The sequence below is a fragment of the Cyclopterus lumpus genome, chromosome 13, assembly GCF_009769545.1.
Source record: "Cyclopterus lumpus isolate fCycLum1 chromosome 13, fCycLum1.pri, whole genome shotgun sequence".
Classification (NCBI taxonomy): Eukaryota; Metazoa; Chordata; class Actinopteri; order Perciformes; family Cyclopteridae; genus Cyclopterus; species Cyclopterus lumpus.
In genome coordinates this window covers 19,889,496-19,910,566 of record NC_046978.1, presented here as the reverse complement: position 1 = coordinate 19,910,566, position 21,071 = coordinate 19,889,496, and the positions used below count along the sequence as shown (strand labels likewise).

The following is a 21,071-nucleotide window of genomic DNA, read 5'->3' as shown; positions in this document are numbered from 1 at the left end:
TGATGGAGGACAGAAGAACCCTAGAAGGTCTCAGACATTTAACCCTCTGGAGCTCATTCTCACACTGAAGACACGAGAGGTTTGCTGACATCAGATGCAACGACAGCAACGAAGGTTTTGTGGAGAAAAAAACCAAAACACTGGACAGCGCCCGAGGTTCGATCCCGGGAGGGATAGAGAGCAGAATTCTCCAGAGAGAATAGTAGTTCGAAGTAACCACTGAGCTAAACCAGTGCGTCTGTCTAACAGGAAGTAGAGTTTATAAAGGCTGCTGCTGTCTGCTCTGCAGCTCCTGATAGGAAACATCCTCACTTCACCTTCATCCTCTTTAACAACACGTTACTGTACAAATCAGCTGTTGTGGTTCAGTTCAGAATAAATTAAAACACTGGACAGCACCCGAGGTTCGACCTCTGATGTTCAGTCTCTGTTATAAAGCCAGTTTCCAGCTGCAGCTCCTGTATTGGTTTAGCTCTCTGGTTACTTCCAGGACTTTGGAAGATCTTTTTCTCGATCCTTCGTGGGTTCGAGCCCTGGACGCTGATCAGAGTTTTGTTGTCACTAACATTTTATATTTCCTCTACAGCTGTATTTAAATTATACAATCTGTTCTTCCAGTGAATATTATGAACAATGTGCGACAGTAAAACACTTTAACCCATAATTTATTAGAAGCAAGCTACACCGATTTAACGTTTTCCGGTTGTAAAATGTAAAAATATCAACAATAATAAAAAATATATATATATAATTAATTAATTACAGTAAGTTGTACAACATTACATAGTTCTGTCAGAGCAACGTGCCATTGTTAGCATAACAAAAAAACAACTTGAATCTACAGCCTTACATTGCACTTTTATTTTGGGGAATATGCGTTCATTGGAAGGGATTTTACAGGCTTTTTCCCCAAATAAAAATACAATAGAGGTTAGACGGGTATATTTCGAACAAAAGTCATGAAAAAAAGGAGTAAATATAAGTATTAAATAAATATCTATTTAAAAAGCACCAATGATTCGCAGTAAAACAAGATTTTTATATAATTTATTTAGGGTTTTGGAATTCTCCCGTCAAATATCCGGAATATCCGAGTGTTTCATCAACGCCTCATTGCCACCGAAAATGCGACAGTATGAACCACAGACCGTGGGTCAGACATTTGGATTGAAATCTAGTTCGATAGAGTTGTGAACTGACCTGGAATCGGATTTATGTATTTCCTCTCGCGCATGCGTATAGTGGATTATACGCGGACTCTGTTGACAAATACCGGGGGAGGGACCACTGCGGCGTAAGTAGATCTTTGTTCATACAGCGATGTCTTCAACATAATGGAGCTCTTTGTGTATATTTTAGCTCTTTTCCTATAATTGTACATTGTGTGTCTTTCGCTTCGCCGGGAGCTGCGCGCACGAAGTCGGCGGAAAGAGAACGTGTTTTGTTGAACATCTGTAAAAATAAAACCTCTGGGGCCGAGTTACGGAAAGCTCCGCATCAAGCTAGCCAACGTGTTATATGCAGCTTCCGGTGCGGAATACCAAAGTAAAATACGGGCCTACGTTCCCATTCAGATTTCTTGAGTTAAAGAGGACAAAGGTACCAAATAATAAATAGACTGCATGTATGAATTATATAGCAAGTAAAACAGAAACTGTTTTCATCGTTCACGAGGACGCCAACGGCTCTCTCTAAACGTGATGCTTTTATTCTGAAGGCAAACGCCCCGCGACAGTTTCCGCTGTCTCCCACGGTAGCGTCCGCCCCTGACTCAGCTCGCGCGCAGCCCCTCTCTCTCTCCCCCGGTTTAAGACTGCTGATCGATATTATTATCGATTATAATATTGGATATTATCAGAGTGTTCTTGTTGCCGTCGTCAAACCGATGAACTTGCTCCTCAGGCTGGCTGTGGGCGCGAGCGAAGGCGGTCTCCTCGTCCAGAAATGAAGAGGTGAGAGTGACGTCATTGTTAACCAACAATAATGACCCTAACTAACCATGCTAGTTGTTAACTAAGGGGTTAACAACTAACCGTGCTAGTTGTTAACTAAGGGGTTAACAACTAGCATGGTTAGTTGTTAACTAAGGGGTTAACAACTAGCATGGTTAGTTGTTAACTAAGGGGTAACAACTAACCATGCTAGTTGTTAACTAAGGGGTTAACAACTAACCATGCTAGTTGTTAACTAAGGGGTAACAACTAACCATGCTAGTTGTTAACTAAGGGGTTAACAACTAACCATGCTAGTTGTTAACCTGCTGGTTTAACCTCTTGTGTTTCCACCGTGCAGCCAACAGAAGAGCCCAGAACCAGATGAGAGCCTTGCCGTCAGCGAGGAAGGTGAACACTTATCTTCTTTAGTTCGTCTTAACTGTTATTCATCTTCTTTAATTAGTCTTAACTGTTATTTATCTTCTTTAATTAGTCTTAACTGTTATTTATCTTCTTTAATTAGTCTTAACTGTTATTCATCTTCTTTAATTAGTCTTAACTGTTATTTATCTTCTTTAATTAGTCTTAACTGTTATTCATCTTCTTTAATTAGTCTTAACTGTTATTTATCTTTGTTATTTATCTTCTTTAATTCGTCTTAACTGTTATTTATCTTCTTTAATTAGCCTTAACTGTTATTTATCTTTGTTATTTATCTTCTTTAATTCGTCTTAACTGTTATTTATCTTCTTTAATTCATCTTAACTGTTATTTATCTTCTTTAATTAGCCTTAACTGTTATTTATCTTTGTTATTTATCTTCTTTAATTCGTCTTAACTGTTATTTATCTTTGCTATTTATCTTCTTTAATTAGCCGTAACTGTTATTTATCTTTGTTATTCATCTTCTTTAATTTGTCTTAACTGTTATTCATCTTCTTTAATTTGTCTTAACTGTTATTTCATCTTCTTTAATTAGTCTTAACTGTTATTTATCTTCTTTAATTAGTCTTAACTGTTATTTATCTTTGTTATTTATCTTCTTTAATTAGCCGTAACTGTTATTTATCTTTGTTATTCATCTTCTTTAATTAGTCTTAACTGTTATTCATCTTCTTTAATTAGTCTTAACTGTTATTTATCTTCTTTAATTCGTCTTAACTGTTATTCATCTTCTTTAATTCATCTTAACTGTTATTCATCTTCTTTAATTCGCCTTAACTGTTATTTATCTTCTTTAATTAGCCTTAACTGTTATTTATCTTTGTTATTTATCTTCTTTAATTAGTCTTAACTGTTATTTATCTTCTTTAATTAGCCTTAACTGTTATTTATCTTTGTTATTTATCTTCTTTAATTAGTCTTAACTGTTATTTATCTTTGTTATTTATCTTCTTTAATTCGTCTTAACTGTTATTCATCTTCTTTAATTAGTCTTAACTGTTATTTATCTTCTTTAATTAGCCTTAACTGTTATTCATCTTCTTTAATTAGTCTTAACTGTTATGTTATCTTCTTTAATTCGTCTTAACTGTTTTTTATCTTTAATTAGTCTTAATAATAATAATCCATTTAATTTATATAGTGCTTTTCAAGATACTCAGACACTTTACACCGTAGACACAGCTACGAGGTTAAGTGTCTTGCTCAAGGACACATCTAGGGTGGGGATTGAACTGCCAACCCTTTGATTGAAAGACGGGCATGCTAACCACTGACCCACAGTCGCCCCTTAACTGTGATTTATCTTCCTTAATTAGTCTTAACTGTTATTTCATCTTCTTTAATTAGTCTTAACTGTGAACAACTGTTATTTTATCTTCCTTAATTAGCCTTAACTGTTATTTGATCTTCCTTAATTAGCCTTAACTGTTATTTGATCTTCCTTAATTAGCCTTAACTGTTATTTCATCTGCTTTAATTAGTCTTAACTGTTATTTCATCTGCTTTAATTAGTCTTAACTGTGACACACTGTTATAGTTAACATGGACCACGAGACTGTTACAGCCCATTTCCAGTCTCTGTTTGCAGCTGCAATTTATTATACTGTATATCTTTAAATATTATTATTCTACTTTAGCTTGTTTTTATTGTCTTTAAATTACTGTATTTCTTGTTTTTAATCATGTGTTCATGTCTTTAATAATTTATTTTGCATTTGATGTTTTATATAAGATGAGAAGAGCAAAACCACATGAATAGAATAAAGTGCTTTGAATAGTATAAATAAAGTTGACCCGTCTTTAAACTTTGATAAATCAGGAGTTGGTCGGAGGTCCAGGGTTTTAATGCTGCGTATGTCTCTGAACGTCTCTTTGAATAAGACGTGTTTAGAATAAAGTGTTTTTAACAGCCTTATCTCACCTTTCATGTGTCTTCGTGCTGCCTTCAGGGTCTGTAGCCACGGCTGAGGACCCGGCGGCTATCGCCACCATTCAGTCTGCTGCCACCTACAGCGACCAGCCCATCAAGTACCTCTTCAAGACGGAGGGAGCAGGCGGCCAGGTACACGTTCATCTTTACTAGAAACACGTTCATCTTTACTAGAAACATGTGCATCTTTACTAGAAACATGTGCATCTTTACTAGAAACATGTGCATCTTCACTAGAAACATGTGCATCTTTACTAGAAACATGTGCATCTTTACTAGCAACATGTGCATCTTCACTAGAAACATGTGCATCTTTACTAGAAACATGTGCATCTTTACTAGAAACATGTGCATCTTTACTAGAAACATGTGCATCTTTACTAGAAACATGTGCATCTTTACTAGAAACATGTGCATCTTCACTAGAAACATGTGCATCTTTACTAGAAACATGTGCATCTTTACTAGAAACATGTGCATCTTTACTAGAAACATGTGCACCTTCACTAGAAACATGTGCATCTTTACTAGAAACATGTGCATCTTCACTAGAAACATGTGCATCTTCACTAGAAACATGTGCATCTTTACTAGAAACATGTGCATCTTTACTAGAAACATGTGCATCTTTACTAGAAACATGTGCATCTTTACTAGAAACATGTGCATCTTCACTAGAAACATGTGCATCTTTACTAGAAACATGTGCATCTTTACTAGAAACATGTGCATCTTTACTAGCAACATGTGCATCTTCACTAGAAACATGTGCATCTTTACTAGAAACATGTGCATCTTTACTAGCAACATGTGCATCTTTACTAGAAACATGTGCATCTTCACTAGAAACATGTGCATCTTTACTAGAAACATGTGCATCTTTACTAGAAACATGTGCATCTTTACTAGAAACATGTGCACCTTCACTAGAAACATGTGCATCTTTACTAGAAACATGTGCATCTTCACTAGAAACATGTGCATCTTCACTAGAAACATGTGCATCTTCACTAGAAACATGTGCATCTTTACTAGAAACATGTGCATCTTCACTAGAAACATGTGCATCTTTACTAGAAACATGTGCATCTTCACTAGAAACATGTGCATCTTCACTAGAAACATGTGCATCTTTACTAGAAACATGTGCATCTTTACTAGAAACATGTGCATCTTCACTAGAAACATGTGCATCTTCACTAGAAACATGTGCATCTTTACTAGAAACATGTGCATCTTTACTAGCAACATCTTCATCTTCACTAGAAACATGTGCATCTTTACTAGCAACATCTTCATCTTCACTAGAAACATGTGCATCTTCACTAGAAACATGTGCATCTTTTTATTGTAAAATTTTTTTATTTTTATATTTAAAAACAATTAAAAGAAATAATACAAATTTTAATTCTTTTAACTATTTATTTTGTAAACAATTATTTCTTTATTTTTTTACTATATATATATATATATGTGTGTGTGTGTGTATATGTTTTCTTTTTTTTGACACGTTTTTTAATGTTTTGATTTCGTGTCGGTTCACCAATAAAACACGTTTATATTTCCTTAACGACAACAAAATAAAACACAAAATAAAACAAAACCGTTAAAAAGAAGTTTGTGCTAGAAATATTTCTTTAACACGTGAATTGCAGGTCTTGTCCCCCCATGACCCACTTAGCTTAGAGACCTAAAACAGTGGAGGTAACCCCGTGTGTCGTGTCCCAGGTGACCTACAGAGTGATCCAGGTGTCCGATGGCCAGCTGGAGGGCCAGCCGGACGGCGCCGCGGCGGTCAGCCTGGTCACCGGGTTCCCAGCCGCCACTCAGACCGTCACGCAGGTGAGAAAGCGACTTCCTCCACGGCTCCGCAGGGAGTCGAGCACCTCCGACCGGGAGAAGTCGCTCTGATCTTTTCAGACTTGCCGGTCACACAAAAAAAACAATAGGATTCAACAAAGATTCCTTTTGTTTTTAGATGTTTTAGAAAGTCTTTAAAAAATGAGCAGCCGAAATATCAAATATTTTACATGATATTCAACACTTGTTTCTTTATAACACATAATATTACAATGTTTGTGTTCACGCGAGTATCAAATAATTATCCTGATAGATTAATCAGTTCTTTAGTTGAGCGGTGAGTTCATGAGTACATTTGTAAATGTGTAAATGTGAGTTAACGAGTTATCGTGTCTCCGGCGTCAGGCCGTGTTCTCTCAGCCTGACGGGTTGGAGGCCGACGGCGGTGCAGAGACGCAGTACACCTACTACCCCGCCACCATCGCCGACGCCACCACCGGCACCATGGTGACCACGGTGCAGGCCTCTGACACGCTGCTGGGACAGACCACGCCCACTGGTAAGCCCCGCCCACCGCCTGGCTCATCGCCATACACAGACACGCGCGCTAACGCCTACGCTGTCACGCTCTCGCCCTCATCTTTAGCATTTTGAAGCCTCGAGGTCGGCTTCACGGTCGTCGCCATCTTTTCTTTTTTCGCAACCGGTGAACAGGAAGTGACCATATTAGAACCTCTCTGGTAGAGACCTGTCAATCACCTTGTAGCCCCGCCCTCTAAATGACCATAATTTACTAAATGAACATCATGCTGGCTATGCTATCTTCCTAATTCCACCGTTGTTTGATGCAACTAACAACATTTCCTCACGCACCAGTCACATGACCACAGACCAGTCACTTGACCACAGACCAGTCACATGACCACAGACCAGTCACATGACCACAGACCAGTCACATGACCACAGACCAGTCACTTGACCACAGACCAGTCACATGACCACAGACCAGTCACTTGACCACAGACCAGTCACATGACCACAGACCAGTCACTTGACCACAGACCAGTCACATGACCACAGACCAGTCACTTGACCACAGACCAGTCACTTGACCACAGACCAGTCACTTGACCACAGACCAGTCACATGACCACAGACCAGTCACTTGACCACAGACCAGTCACATGACCACAGACCAGTCACATGACCACAGACCTGTCACATGCCCACAGACCTGTCACATGACCACAGACCTGTCACATGACCACAGAGACCCGCACGAGGCTCCTGTTGCTTTCACGTTCATTTCTTCTTCTCTGCAGCTGACTGTGATCTTTTTGTTTCGACAGGGCAGCTCTACGTGATGATGTCACCGCAGGAAGTGCTGACCGGCTGCAACCAGAGGACGATCGCGCCGCGCACTCAGCCATACGTCGCGTAATGACATCGACAGAAAAACACAAAACACGTCTTTTTGTCGTGAAACGGAGCCGACTTACAGGCTTTCGTTGTGTTTTCCAGGAAGCAGGAAGCTCCTCGCGGCTCCAGAGACGACAAGCGGCGAGCTCAGCACAACGAAGGTCAGCGGAAGAAGACGCGGACGCGTTTCTATCCGAGCAGCTTTGGAACGATGAGAGTAAAAGTCTCTGATGTCGTTGTCGTTGTTGTCGTTGTTGTTGTTGTTGATCCAACAGTTGAGCGCCGGCGCCGAGACAAAATCAACAACTGGATCGTGCAGCTGTCGAAGGCCATCCCCGACTGCAACATCGACTACACGAAGACGGGACAGGTGAGCTCTGACCTCACCTCCAGACCGGGGAGGGGCCTCAGCCCGGGAGACGCCCACGGAGTAAATATTTAATCTACTTTAGAGGAAATATGTTTGCTTTGTTTCTTTATAACACATTTAATACTTCTTTCTTCACAGTTCTTGTTTAAAGGTAATAAAGTAGTTTATGGATATGAGTTCACTGATGATTAAAAGTATATCTGATATATATATATATATATATATATATATATATATATATTATTTTAATGTGTCACTCTGAAATAAATAGTTTTAGAGAAAATAACTTGTTTAATTGTTTAATGAATAATAGCAAAACATTCTACCATATATGGAATAAGTAATTGTGTTAATCTTTAATAATTTGACTGTCGTTATTGTTTATTTAATTTAAAAAAGTTTATTTAATTTATAAAGTTTATTTAATTTTTATAAAATGTTATTTAATTTTATGAAGTTTATTTAATTTTATAACGTTTATTTAATTTATATGAAGTTTATTTAATTTGTATAAAATGTTATTTAATTTTATGAAGTTTATTTAATTTTATAACATTTATTTAATTTTTATGAAGTTTATTTTATTTTTATCAAATGTATTTAATTTGATAGTTTATTTTAATTTTTAATTTAATTTAATTTAATTTAATTTAATTTAATTTAATTTGATGACTTCATCATTTAATGTCTTCACTTCTTGTAAAGAAGAGAAGACGTTAAAGAGGACGGACAGTAAAAGCCTGCTTCCTGTCGTTGGCTTTTCAGAGTAAAGGAGGAATCCTGTCCAAAGCCTGCGAGTACATCAAGGAGCTGCGGCAGAGCAACAGGAAGCTGGGCGACGACATCGGCGCTCTGGACCGGCTGCGTGTCGACAACCAGCTGCTCAGGCAGGAAGTACGTTGTGTTATTACCACCGATACTAATTATTAATCATTAATGATCCATATTAACAGCTACAGATCCCTTTGTTGTTGCAAGGATCCAGAATATTTATTATGTTGATGCTCTGAAGTCAGTAAACCATCAACAATACTAAATGTTATACTTTTACTTTGTTATAGCCATTTATAATGTTTTCTTTCTTCATAAAAACACACAATTCACATGAAATTATATTTAGATTCATCGTTGGTGTTAATGAAGTTTAATAATGAGCTCTATGACAGCTCATCTCTAATATCTGTTTTATATGTGAAAACATCTGATTTATTCTAGTTCATCACCAACGCTACATTTTACTAGGTTACACCTGAACGCATCATGAGAACGTTATCATGTACCTTCAGCCAGTACTCGTGTTCACTGAGCAGAGCCTGAACGCATCATGAGAACGTTATCATCTACCTTCAGCCAGTACTCATGTTCACTGAGCAGAGCCTGAACGCATCATGAGAACGTTATCATTTACCTTCAGCCAGTACTCATGTTCACTGAGCAGAGCCTGAACGCATCATGAGAACGTTATCATTTACCTTCAGCCAGTACTCATGTTCACTGAGCAGAGCCTGAACACATCATGAGAACGTTATCATTTACCTTCAGCCAGTACTCATGTTCACTGAGCAGAGCCTGAACGCATCATGAGAACGTTATCATGTACCTTCAGCCAGTACTCATGTTCACTGAGCAGAGCCTGAACGCATCATGAGAACGTTATCATGTACCTTCAGCCAGTACTCGTGTTCACTGAGCAGAGCCTGAACGCATCATGAGAACGTTATCATTTACCTTCAGCCAGTACTCGTGTTCACTGAGCAGAGCCTGAACGCATCATGAGAACGTTATCATCTACCTTCAGCCAGTACTCATGTTCACTGAGCAGAGCCTGAACGCATCATGAGAACGTTATCATGTACCTTCAGCCAGTACTCGTGTTCACTGAGCAGAGCCTGAACGCATCATGAGAACGTTATCATTTACCTTCAGCCAGTACTCGTGTTCACTGAGCAGAGCCTGAACGCATCATGAGAACGTTATCATCTACCTTCAGCCAGTACTCATGTTCACTGAGCAGAGCCTGAACGCATCATGAGAACGTTATCATTTACCTTCAGCCAGTACTCGTGTTCACTGAGCAGAGCCTGAACGCATCATGAGAACGTTATCATCTACCTTCAGCCAGTACTCGTGTTCACTGAGCAGAGCCTGAACGCATCATGAGAACGTTATCATTTACCTTCAGCCAGTACTCATGTTCACTGAGCAGAGCCTGAACGCATCATGAGAGCGTTACCATTTACCTTCAGCCAGTACTCATGTTCACTGAGCGGAGCCTGAACGCATCACATTGTACCTTCATGTACTTCTGTGTTTTCTGTGTCGTTGCTTAGGTGGAAGACTGGAAATCCAAGAACCAGATCCTGAGGAACCTGCTGCGGCAGCACGGCGTTGTGGGCTCGTCCAGCTCAGAACCGCAGTGAGGAACCAGAACCTGAGACCACCAAAAGAGTACTTGAAAGGCTTTGAGATACTTTATTCGGGATGGAGAGTGCACAACATAGAATGGGGGGAGGGGGGGGGGGGTTGTGTGTAAATGAATATTATCATTAATATTCACGCTTCTTTGCCTCATTCCACCCGTTTGAATATTAACCATGAACACAACGCACTCATAGAAGCATAACGTTAGTTCCTCCAGCAAGCTCGGTACCAAACGCACGGGCGTCGGCGTCTCGGGGGTCAACCGGGTCGCTCTGGCGTCGACCAGCTGATGACGTCGTCCACTTCGGCTCTTTTGCTTCCTATTGTTTTTGTACGTGTCATGAAACCTCACTGGGGACGATAACTGCATTGCAACAATGTGAGCGTTGATCTGTGTCTTTATAATAAAAACATCAACCATGTGTCATGAGCCACTTTCAGCTGGCGTCATTAAAGTTGGTAAATTAAAAATAAAGTATAGATTTTCTTTCTTTCAATTTTTTTATTTTCAGTTCATAAACAAAACAATAAATAATAATACATAACATAGCGTATAGACCAACTATACGAACAATCAGACTAGAAGAGTATACATTTGTCTTCACGCCTGAAGCATGAAGAAGAATTCCTGAAGTGGGCTTTTATTTTGAAGGTTCCGAGCGGAAGTACCTGTTGGGTAACAGGCAGAATATACTTCTCCAGCCTCCACATTATGGTACGTGCGTGTAAAAACTTCAAAATAAGAGCAAACTTCCGGTGAACGTGATAGTCAGGCAATACGCCTTTAAATACATATACAGTAATACATATACCCGGATGAAAGAGTGACAAATCATGAATATTGAATACCAAAAAAAATAGTAAGGCATCTTCCAATATTGGGACATTCTGATGTTGAATTTCAAAATAAAAGCTCTAGAAAATCACATTCATGAGCAAATGTGTCTCTAGTTTCAGATTTAAAAGGAAATGGTGCATAGTTACAAACTAATTTAACTTGAGATTAAAAGTAAACCAGTTCAAGATGTCACCCAGAGACAATCAAGACACTCTGATGTTGAATTACAAAATAAAAGCCCTTCAAAATCTCCATGAGCTAACTTCAAATCAGTTCATGAGGCAATTTACCTCTAATTTCCCATTAGGTTGTAAAAGGAATGGTCCATAGTTACTATATAATTTAACTTCAGAAACATGGGGGACGTTGGCTTCTCACTAGAGGACTTTCAAATACCACACACACACACACACACACACACACACACACACACACACACACACACACACACAAGGAAGAACAGCAGAGGGAAGGGATTATGAAGGGCTTTTATTTTGTATGTAGATGATTGTCTCTGACATCTTGAGGTGGTCTACTATTAATCTCAAGTACAATTTGTTTGTAACTATGGGCCATTCCTTTAAAATCTGAAACTAGAGACACATTTCCTCATGAGTGTGATTTTCTAGAGCTTTTATTTTGAAATTCAACTCAGAATGTCCCAATATTGAAATAAGTAGGTTCCTATTAATTTATTTTTTATTCACAATTCATCAAGTTCATGATTTTTCACTCATTCGTTCAGTTTAATGTATTACTGTATATGTATTCAAAGGCGTATTGTTCACCGGAAGTGTGCTCTTATTTTGAAGTCAGTTCTTACTGTAAAGCCTCGTACACGCGCGTACCTTGCTGGACTGTGCGCGTGACCGCTGCTGGTTCTGTAGGAAGGAGCCGAGGAGCTCGCGAGTGTCCCGATGATCTGCATCCTGCTGGTCGCCGGTCACGGCACCGTGCTGGAGACACAGATAAAGGTAGGAGGGAGCAAGGGGGCGAGGGAGCGAGGGGGCGAGGGGGCAAGAGAGCCAGGGTGCCAGGGGGCAAGGGGGCAAGGGGGCGAGGGAGCGAGGGAGCGAGGGAGCGAGGGAACGAGGGAACGAGGGAACGAGGGAACAGGAGAGAACACGCAGCGGTGCAAAGGTCGGTTCGTAGCGGCCGAACTCTCTTCAAGAACCGGTCCCTTCACCAGCTGTAAGGGGCCGTTTGGGTCCGCTGATGTGTTCAGGGTCCATCCGACACACCGACCTCCCGGTGTTTATGTCAAATCACTTTTCATATCTTTGGCTCACGGTGTCCCCCTACCGGGCGGTATATATATATTTATATATATATTTATTACCTACCAGGAATCTGAATATATATATATATATATATATATATATATATATAGAAGGGGACGTGTTGCATTCAGGAACCTGAGTTTAAGTGGAAAGTATATAATGTCGTCAACGATATATATCACCCACGATATAAAATTGCCTATCGTTTATATATATTTATTTGTATCGTTTTATATCGCGATGTTACGACAATAATTACGACAATTGGGAAAATCGTTCAATGTCGTGATAGTTATCGTGATCGAGATATGAAATATCTGGACAGAAGATTTTGGCGATAACGTACATGTTAATAAAAGATATTTAATATTGAACATGCACGGACGTTATTCTCTCTGAATCGCCCTTGCTGAGCGTTGTTGCCGTGGTAACGCATGCTGTAAACTACGCACGTTTCGACTGTTTAATTAAAACGTTTCCATGAACAAAGTCACCTTTTTTTAATAGGCGAAACATTAATATTGTCTAAACTGTAAAGTGGTGCTCTGCTCCCAGAATGACGACACCGGACTCTACAGCCACCTGGCCGGCGTGCCGAAGGCGCTGCTGCCCGGCAACGGGGGCAAGAAGATCCTCGACTTCTGGTGGGAGGCGGTCAACATGTGCGTAACCACGGCGACTTCATAAACAAAGTGACTGTGGATTACCTGATTATCTGAAACCTGCGTCTCTGGTTGCTCTGCAGGCGACAGCTGTTCACTGAAGTGTACCTGGTCACCAACGCAGACAAGTGAGTTCACGAGAGGAACACGGGGTTCCTTCACGAGAGGAACGAGGGGTTCCTTCACGAGAGGAACGAGGGGTTCCTTCACGAGAGGAACGAGGGGTTCCTGGGGTTCCTTCACGAGAGGAACGAGGGGTTCCTTCACGAGAGGAACGAGGGGGTTCCTTCACTAGAGGAACACGGGGTTCCTTCACGAGAGGAACGAGGGGTTCCTTCACGAGAGGAACACAGGGTTCCTTCACGTGAAAAACACAGGGTTCCTTCACGAGAGGACCACAGGGTTCCTTCAATAGAGGACCACAGGGTTCCTTCACGAGAGGAACGAGGGGTTCCTTCACTAGAGGAACGAGGGGTTCCTTCACGAGAAGAACGAGGGGTTCCTTCACGAGAAGAACGAGAGGTTCCTTCACTAGAGGAACGAGGGGTTCCTTCACAAGAGGAACGAGGGGTTCCTTCACTAGAGGAACGAGGGGTTCCTTCACAAGAAGAACGAGGGGTTCCTTCACGAGAAGAACGAGAGGTTCCTTCACTAGAGGAACGAGGGGTTCCTTCACGAGAGGAACACAGGGTTCCTTAATAAATAATATTATATTATAAAAAATATGCTGTTATAAATAATATATTATAAATAATATAGTATTCTAAATGCTCGCCAGGTTTAAGTACTACGAGCGTTGGGCCACGGCCAACGACTTCCCGCTGGAGAACGTGGTGAACGATGGCAGCACCACGCTGGAGGACCGCCTGGGCGCCGTGGCCGACCTGGAGCTCGCCATACGCAGCCGCAAGCTGCAGGACGACGTCATGGTGGTACGACGTGTGTGTGTGTGTGTGTGTGTGTGTGTGTGTGTGTGTGTGTGTGTGTGTGTGTGTGTGTGTGTGTGTGTGTGTGTGTGTGTGTGTGTAACTGACTGAATGTCTGTCACACGCTGCAGATCGCAGGAGACATGCTGTGTGCAGACCAGAACTTTGACATCGCTCAGGTTATCCGCTTCTTCAGGTCCGAGGTGATTCACCGCGATGCATTGATTTAATTTGAGTGGACATGAACATCCAGGTTGTGTACATGTTGTGAGTCCTTCTGTGTGTTTCTGCCGCAGCCCGGAGAGCTGATCATCTACTACGAGCTGGAGGAAAGTGAGAAGAGCAGCTCCAGAGGCAACGTGGAGGTTTGCAGGGAGACCCACAGGTGAGAGGAAGTTTCTTTAAGTCCCAGAATGCACCACATGCTGTAACCTGGCGGTTAGTGAAGTCTATGCTTCATGTGTTAAAGCTGCATTCTCTCTCCTGACCACCAGGGGGCGACTCCTCTGGTTGTATAGAAGTCTATGCTTCATGTGTTAAAGCTGCATTCTCTCTCCTGACCACCAGGGGGCGACTCCTCTGGTTGTATAGAAGTCTATGCTTCATGTGTTAAAGCTGCATTCTCTCTCCTGACCACCAGGGGGCGACTCCTCTGGTTGTATAGAAGTCTATGCTTCATGTGTTAAAGCTGCATTCTCTCTCCTGACCACCAGGGGGCGACTCCTCTGGTTGTATAGAAGTCTATGCTTCATGTGTTAAAGCTGCATTCTCTCTCCTGACCACCAGGGGGCGACTCCTCTGGTTGTATAGAAGTCTATGCTTCATGTGTTAAAGCTGCATTCTCTCTCCTGACCACCAGGGGGCGACTCCTCTGGTTGTATAGAAGTCTATGCTTCATGTGTTAAAGCTGCATTCTCTCTACTGACCACCAGGGGGCGACTCCTCTGGTTGTATAGAAGTCTATGCTTCATGTGTTAAAGCTGCATTCTCTCTCCTGACCACCAGGGGGCGACTCCTCTGGTTGTATAGAAGTCTATGCTTCATGTGTTAAAGCTGCATTCTCTCTCCTGACCACCAGGGGGCGACTCCTCTGGTTGTATAGAAGTCTATGCTTCATGTCTTAAAGCTGCATTCTCTCTCCTGACCACCAGGGGGCGACTCCTCTGGTTGTATAGAAGTCTATATAAATGACTCTACTTCTCTTGATGTATTCCCTCAGTAAACATTGTAAACATTAGTTTTTGGTCTCAATCTCTAGTTTCAAGTCTTCTTCAATACAGCGTGATGTTCATTGTTTATGGTCATTGTTTATGGTCTTTTAGAGTCAAACAGACCATAAATCAGGGGACGCTTTAGGGCGGGGCTACAAGGTGGTAGCAGGTCGACACCAGAGGCGTATACAGCGTCTCTATATCACTCTCTCACTTCCTGTTTACACAAAAACATGTAAACTAATTAGCAATGTGAGGTACATTTTGACGTTAAGATTAAGGAAATAATAAATGGATTTTTGACTTTTGAGAAATTGTTCAGTGACTTAAGAAAACAATTGTTCTGAATCAGGATAACTCGCTTCCTGGAGAAACCACACGAAGGTCTGACAGCATCCCGGCTCGCCAGCGTGGTGTTCTACTGCATCCAGAGAGAAACCCTGACCCAGCTGTCGGACTTCCTCAAGCTGCAGACCCGAGCCACAGACCGGTCCTTCGGTCGATTCTGGGTTCGTAGGTTCTAAAATAAATGTTATTTCAGCAGATTAATTATCATTAAAGTTACAGAGAGGAACTTTTATCTGATCCTGAACCAGTCTCAGTCTAGTCCTGGTCCTCTCTAAACCTTAGGTTAGTCCTGGTCTTCTATAGACCTTAGGTTAGTCCTGGTCTTCTATAGACCTTAGGTTAGTCTTGGTCCCCTATATACCTTAGGTTAGTCTTGGTCCCCTATATACCTTAGGTTAGTCCTGGTCTTCTATAGACCTTAGGTTAGTCTTGGTCCCCTATATACCTTAGGTTAGTCATGGTCTTCTATATACCTTAGGTTAGTCTTGATCCTCTATAGACCTTAGGTTAGTCATGGTCTTCTATATACCTTAGGTTAGTCCTGGTCCCCTATATACCTTAGGTTAGTCTTGATCCTCTATAGACCTTAGGTTAGTCTTGATCCTCTATATACCTTAGGTTAGTCCTGGTCTTCTATAGACCTTAGGTTAGTCCTGGTCCCCTATATACCTTAGGTTAGTCATGGTCTTCTATATACCTTAGGTTAGTCTTGATCCTCTATAGACCTTAGGTTAGTCCTGGTCTTCTATATACCTTAGGTTAGTCTTGGTCCCCTATATACCTTAGGTTAGTCCTGGTCTTCTATATACCTTAGGTTAGTCTTGGTCCCCTATATACCTTAGGTTAGTCCTGGTACTTTATATGACCTCAGTGTAGTCCTGGTCCTCCTATAGACCTCAGTCTTGTCCTGGTCCTCTCTCAACCTCAGTGTAGTCCTGGTCCTCTATAGACCTCCATCAGTAAATAGACCACCAGAGAGAAGGTGGTCTGGTTCTATAGAGTTCTTCTTGAAGCTCCTCACCAGGTCGGATTCCGGTGAAACCAGATGACGTCATGCAGGTTCACCAGAACCTCCTTCAGCTCAGACTCCAGCAGAGACCAGTCCACCGTGGACAGACCCAGATCTAGCAGAGACCAGACCCAGAAGTTAGATATGCTGATTTGCTTATGTCATCTTGGTCTATTCATTTCTCTTCAGGAGTGGCTCATCAACGAGAAGCAGCTCGATGTGTTTGGGATGAAGCTTCCTACCGGCTTCCAGCTCATTGGACAAGTGGTTCGTTCCTCCATGTTTTATTTTCACATTGCCTTTAAATCCATGGATTATAAGAGAGGAACCGTTCATTCACTGAGACTCTCGATGAACGTTACCCACAATGCAACTAGACCAAATGAAATGTGCGTGCTAGTCGCTCCACAGGCCCAGATCTGTTTAATGAAACGTGTGCGTCACGTTTTCACTTCCTGTCCGCTGGTTGCTAAAAGAAACCAAGATGGCGAAGGCCAAAAATTCCCGAACTCGAGGCTTCAAAACGTGACAAAACAGTAAAATTCAAACAGCGCGGGGCGACTCGATCTCTGTTGGAGCTCGAGTGCATCTCTCTGTATCTAAAAGCCCCTTTCCGTAGTTCCTGAGCTGGTTCCTCTTGCGCCACAGGGCCTGTCGGACTACACCAGGTGGCTCAGCCACTACTCCACCAAGCAGCAAGACGCCTCCTCCAAGCCCATCACGTGCAGGTCGTTCGCCAGGTGAGAGCGCGCTGAGCTCAGGTTACTGCGGTTGTTTTGTGGACGCTAGCTACATTCTCAAATGACCCTCTTTGATTGGCTCCTCCCTCCCCAGGGTCGGGTTGATGGGGAACCCCTCCGACGGCTTCAACGGGAAAACCATCGCCATGTCCATCTGTAACTTCTGGGCCGAGGTCACGCTGCTGGAGAGCCAGACGTTGGTAACGCTCGCCGGCCGAAACGCCTTTTCATTAGCAGAGTGTTGTGCGGAAGTCACGTGAACGTCCTGTAAAACAAACCGCGCGTTGCAGGTGTTGCTCCCTCATCCGCTCAACGACCCCACCGAGTTTGGAAGCTTGCAAGACCTGTTCTGCATCAGCAGGAAGGAAGGGTGCGTACCCCGTTAACCTGGGCTAGAGCGCAGACCGGGTCCCGCTCAGGGGGTTCTAAAGCTTCCTCCTCCTCCTCCTCCTCAGATACCTGGGAGGGTTGCGGTTGCTGCAGGCCACCTGCAAGAAGTTCTACCAGTTCTGCTCCAAACAAGGGTGAGGAAAGCTGCTTCTACACGATGGATATCTGGCTGGAATAACTCATACTGCTGCTTGGTTCATGTTGAGGAAGTCCCAAAATAAATGGATATAATTATTCACTTTATCATCAAACCACACGTTGTACATTTCAGTACTCGTATTACATTGTGTGTTTTATAAAAGGGACCCTGGTGCTCAGAAACACTACTGCTTTGGTCCACAGGGGGCGCCAGAATCAACACAACATTATTTAATTATCTTTGTAAATATTTACTGTACCTTGTTCTTCTGGTTTTTATTTGAGCTTTATTTAATTATTTGTAATTATTTACTGTACCTTGTTCTTCTGGTTTTTATTTGAGCTTTATTTAATTATTTACTGTACCTTGTTCTTCTTGTTTTTATTTGAGCTTTATTTAATTATTTACTGTACCTTGTTCTTCTTGTTTTTATTTGAGCTTTATTTAATTATTTACTGTACCTTGTTCTTCTGGTTTTAAGGCTTCTGCGTCTTTTCTTGCAGCCTCGCGTTGACGAAGCAGAACTTCACCCTGAAGTACGACACCAACATTCCTCGGCAGGTGGTGAGGAACCGTTCCGCTGGTCTCAGGGTTCAGTGTGAGAAGGTCATGTGACCAGGAAGTGACTCTGTGTTTTGTTTTTTTAATGCAGGGCCTCGCCGGAAGCAGGTAAACGTTTCTGTTCGTTCTCTCTTCTGTTGAAGTTTCAGGAATGTCATCGTCTCCCAGTTCACGCTGGTTTCCTTCCACAGCGCCATCGTCTCCGCGACCCTGAAGTGTCTCATGAAGTTCTACAACATCACAGACGACGTGAGGATTTGTTACCAAATTATTAATATATTAATATATATATTTATATATTAAATATGTATATAAATATATATAAAAAACAACATATTTATTTATATATATATATATATAAAATATATTTATATATATATATATTTATAAATATATATATATATATATATATATATATTAAATATGTACAGTATATAACTATATATATATATATATATATATATATAAAACAATATATTTATATATATATTAAATATATATATATATACAAATATATTTATATATATAAATATATTTATTTTCAAATAAATTAAATCCAACTGAAAAAAACTTTACTAGTTGTTGACTGATTGAAGACGAGACTATTTTACACCAAATTAAGGGATTTAAGAACAAATTAAGAAAAGATCATAAAATAATAATAATAATGAATAAAACGTAGAAGAAGAAGAAGTCCCGTGCGTCACGTGGTTCATCTGTTTCTTCTTCAGTTTCTGATTCTGGCGCCCCCTGTGGGCCCTAACGGTAGTGTTCCTGAGCACCAGGAATGTATTCGACACATAATATAATACGAGTACTGAGATGCATCTGAAATCTGATGTATTTGAAATGGTTTCATGTACTTATTTATGTATAAATGCTCCAGTGAGGGTGTTAAACTACAGGATATTATAGAGGATGTAAAGGCTTCAGTCAGTAACTAACATATCTACCTTTTCTACTCCAGGATCTCCCAAAGTCGATCCGAGCCAACTTCATCCTCAACGTGGAGACGGAGGAGCTCTTCATCACAGCTGGTCTCCAGGACCGAGTGGTTCAGGTGGGGAACCACCTTTTAAATCAAATATAATACCTGTTTCCTCTTTAAATAAATACCTCCATGAGCGTGACCTGTTTCCTCTTTGCCTCCTCAGGTCTACGAGGGTTTAGTCTACATGGATTTCAGCAAGAAGCTGATGGAGGAGCAGGGCTACGGTACTGAAGTCTACTTCTGTCTGTAGACGCTGAGCAGACGATACAAACTGTGTGTGTGTGTGTGTGTGTGTGTGTGTGTGTCCGTCCTAGGGAGCTACCTGTCTCTGGACATGGGTGGGCTGCCCCCCTTCTGGCTGGCCTACCTGAGCGACCCCAGTGACTCTGGACGCATCCACAGCAACATCAGGCTGCGCTGGCTCAACGGTGCGTCCTCAAATTCTGGGTTGGCATTCTCATCCGGTCTTTCTGTAACGGAGGGATGTGACCCATACACGTTTCCCAGAATGATATATATATATATATATAATATAACAAATAAACGTATATATACACACATTTATATATATTATATTCATGTGTGTGTGTATATATATACATTTATATTTGTATATTAGACACCTAAAACAAATGTAGACATTAAAAACATACAGACTATTTGTCTTTAAACGACCACAAATCGTTCTTTAACAGGCGGAACAACTTCTGAAATGTAGAGCAACAGATTTCAGTAAATCTTTGTGTTCCTTTAAGGACTTTAAGAACTTCTTAAGGACTTATTGAGGACTTTAAGGACGTATTGAGGACTTTAAGAACTTATTGAGGACTTATTGAGGACTTTAAGGACTTATTGAGGACTTTAAGGACTTTAAGAACTTATTGAGGACTTTAAGGACGTATTGAGGACTTTAAGGACTTATTAAGGACTTTAAGGACTTATTGAGGACTTTAGGACTAATTAAGGACTTATTGAGGACTTTAAGGACGTATTGAGGACTTTAAGGACTTATTGAGGACTTTAAGGACTTATTAAGGACGTATTGAGGACTTTAAGGACTTATTGAGGACTTTAAGGACTAATTAAGGACTTATTAAGGACTTATTGAGGACTTTAAGGACTTAAATAACTTTAGTATGGACTTATTTGAGTACTTTAGGGACTTTAAGGACTTATAAACTATCGGCCTGTAACGCTGCCTCGTGTCTCCACAGGAGAGCCGCTGGTCGTCGAGGCCATGAAGACTTTCGCTGAGCTCACGGATCAAGCGAGGTTGGTTTGAGAACTTCACAGACACGAGTTACCCCGGAGTTCATTACATCTCACCTTTGTTCTCTTTGTGGTGGCCAACAATCAATGTTAAAGATAGAGAATGTCCTCCTCCTCAGGGCGGCTCTTCAGGACAGAGACTGGCAGCGTCTGGCACAACTGATGGACCAGAACTTTGATCTGCGGAGGTAAACTGTGTATACATATATATACAGTATATATATATATATATATATATATATATATATATATATATATATATATATATACATGGTGTTACACTCGCAGCTGAAGTAACCGCGTTCCCCACAGGTCCGTCTACACGGATGAGTGTCTGGGTCCTGGGAATCTCAAGATGGTTCAGCTGGCGAAGCAGGTACGTGCTTAAA

General features: G+C 41.2%; 2 protein-coding genes across 3 annotated transcripts in view; both read left to right on the top strand.

Annotated features, from left to right (window-relative positions):
• Positions 1-1,223: 1,223 nt before the first annotated feature.
• On the top strand, positions 1,224-10,793 carry usf1 (upstream transcription factor 1). Of its 2 annotated transcripts, none has more exons than XM_034548036.1 (11): positions 1,224-1,294; positions 1,903-1,952; positions 2,293-2,342; positions 4,328-4,440; positions 6,037-6,150; positions 6,514-6,667; positions 7,458-7,545; positions 7,630-7,688; positions 7,803-7,897; positions 8,663-8,791; positions 10,228-10,793. In XM_034548036.1, exons 2-11 carry the CDS (start codon positions 1,945-1,947, stop codon positions 10,315-10,317), a joined length of 900 nt encoding a protein of 299 aa, XP_034403927.1. In that variant the 5' UTR covers positions 1,224-1,294; positions 1,903-1,944; the 3' UTR covers positions 10,318-10,793. The 2 variants fall into 2 exon arrangements, with proteins under 2 accessions (XP_034403927.1, XP_034403926.1); XM_034548035.1 differs by having other exon boundaries at positions 7,803-7,957.
• Positions 10,794-11,986: 1,193 nt separating this feature from the next.
• Positions 11,987-21,071, top strand: part of gkup (glucuronokinase with putative uridyl pyrophosphorylase) — an 11,487-nt gene continuing 2,402 nt past the window's right edge. The window contains exons 1-21 of the mRNA XM_034547984.1: positions 11,987-12,130; positions 12,992-13,098; positions 13,182-13,226; positions 13,877-14,030; positions 14,156-14,227; positions 14,321-14,409; positions 15,588-15,744; positions 16,782-16,859; positions 17,241-17,332; positions 17,427-17,532; positions 17,623-17,702; positions 17,788-17,856; positions 18,365-18,425; positions 18,514-18,530; positions 18,614-18,671; positions 19,390-19,482; positions 19,577-19,637; positions 19,728-19,841; positions 20,628-20,685; positions 20,802-20,870; positions 20,995-21,058. Of these exons, the coding sequence (XP_034403875.1) occupies positions 12,074-12,130; positions 12,992-13,098; positions 13,182-13,226; positions 13,877-14,030; positions 14,156-14,227; positions 14,321-14,409; positions 15,588-15,744; positions 16,782-16,859; positions 17,241-17,332; positions 17,427-17,532; positions 17,623-17,702; positions 17,788-17,856; positions 18,365-18,425; positions 18,514-18,530; positions 18,614-18,671; positions 19,390-19,482; positions 19,577-19,637; positions 19,728-19,841; positions 20,628-20,685; positions 20,802-20,870; positions 20,995-21,058 (1,701 nt within the window). The 5' untranslated portion in view covers positions 11,987-12,073. The remainder of the gene's footprint in view (positions 12,131-12,991; positions 13,099-13,181; positions 13,227-13,876; positions 14,031-14,155; positions 14,228-14,320; positions 14,410-15,587; positions 15,745-16,781; positions 16,860-17,240; positions 17,333-17,426; positions 17,533-17,622; positions 17,703-17,787; positions 17,857-18,364; positions 18,426-18,513; positions 18,531-18,613; positions 18,672-19,389; positions 19,483-19,576; positions 19,638-19,727; positions 19,842-20,627; positions 20,686-20,801; positions 20,871-20,994; positions 21,059-21,071) is intronic.

Bases quoted from the DNA above. Each gene is read 5' to 3' on its own strand.
- usf1 (XM_034548035.1), top strand. The intron at 2,343-4,327 runs GTGAACACTTAT...TGCTGCCTTCAG, and splicing joins CCTTGCCGTCAGCGAGGAAG to GGTCTGTAGCCACGGCTGAG. The intron at 6,151-6,513 runs GTGAGAAAGCGA...CTCCGGCGTCAG, and splicing joins CCACTCAGACCGTCACGCAG to GCCGTGTTCTCTCAGCCTGA.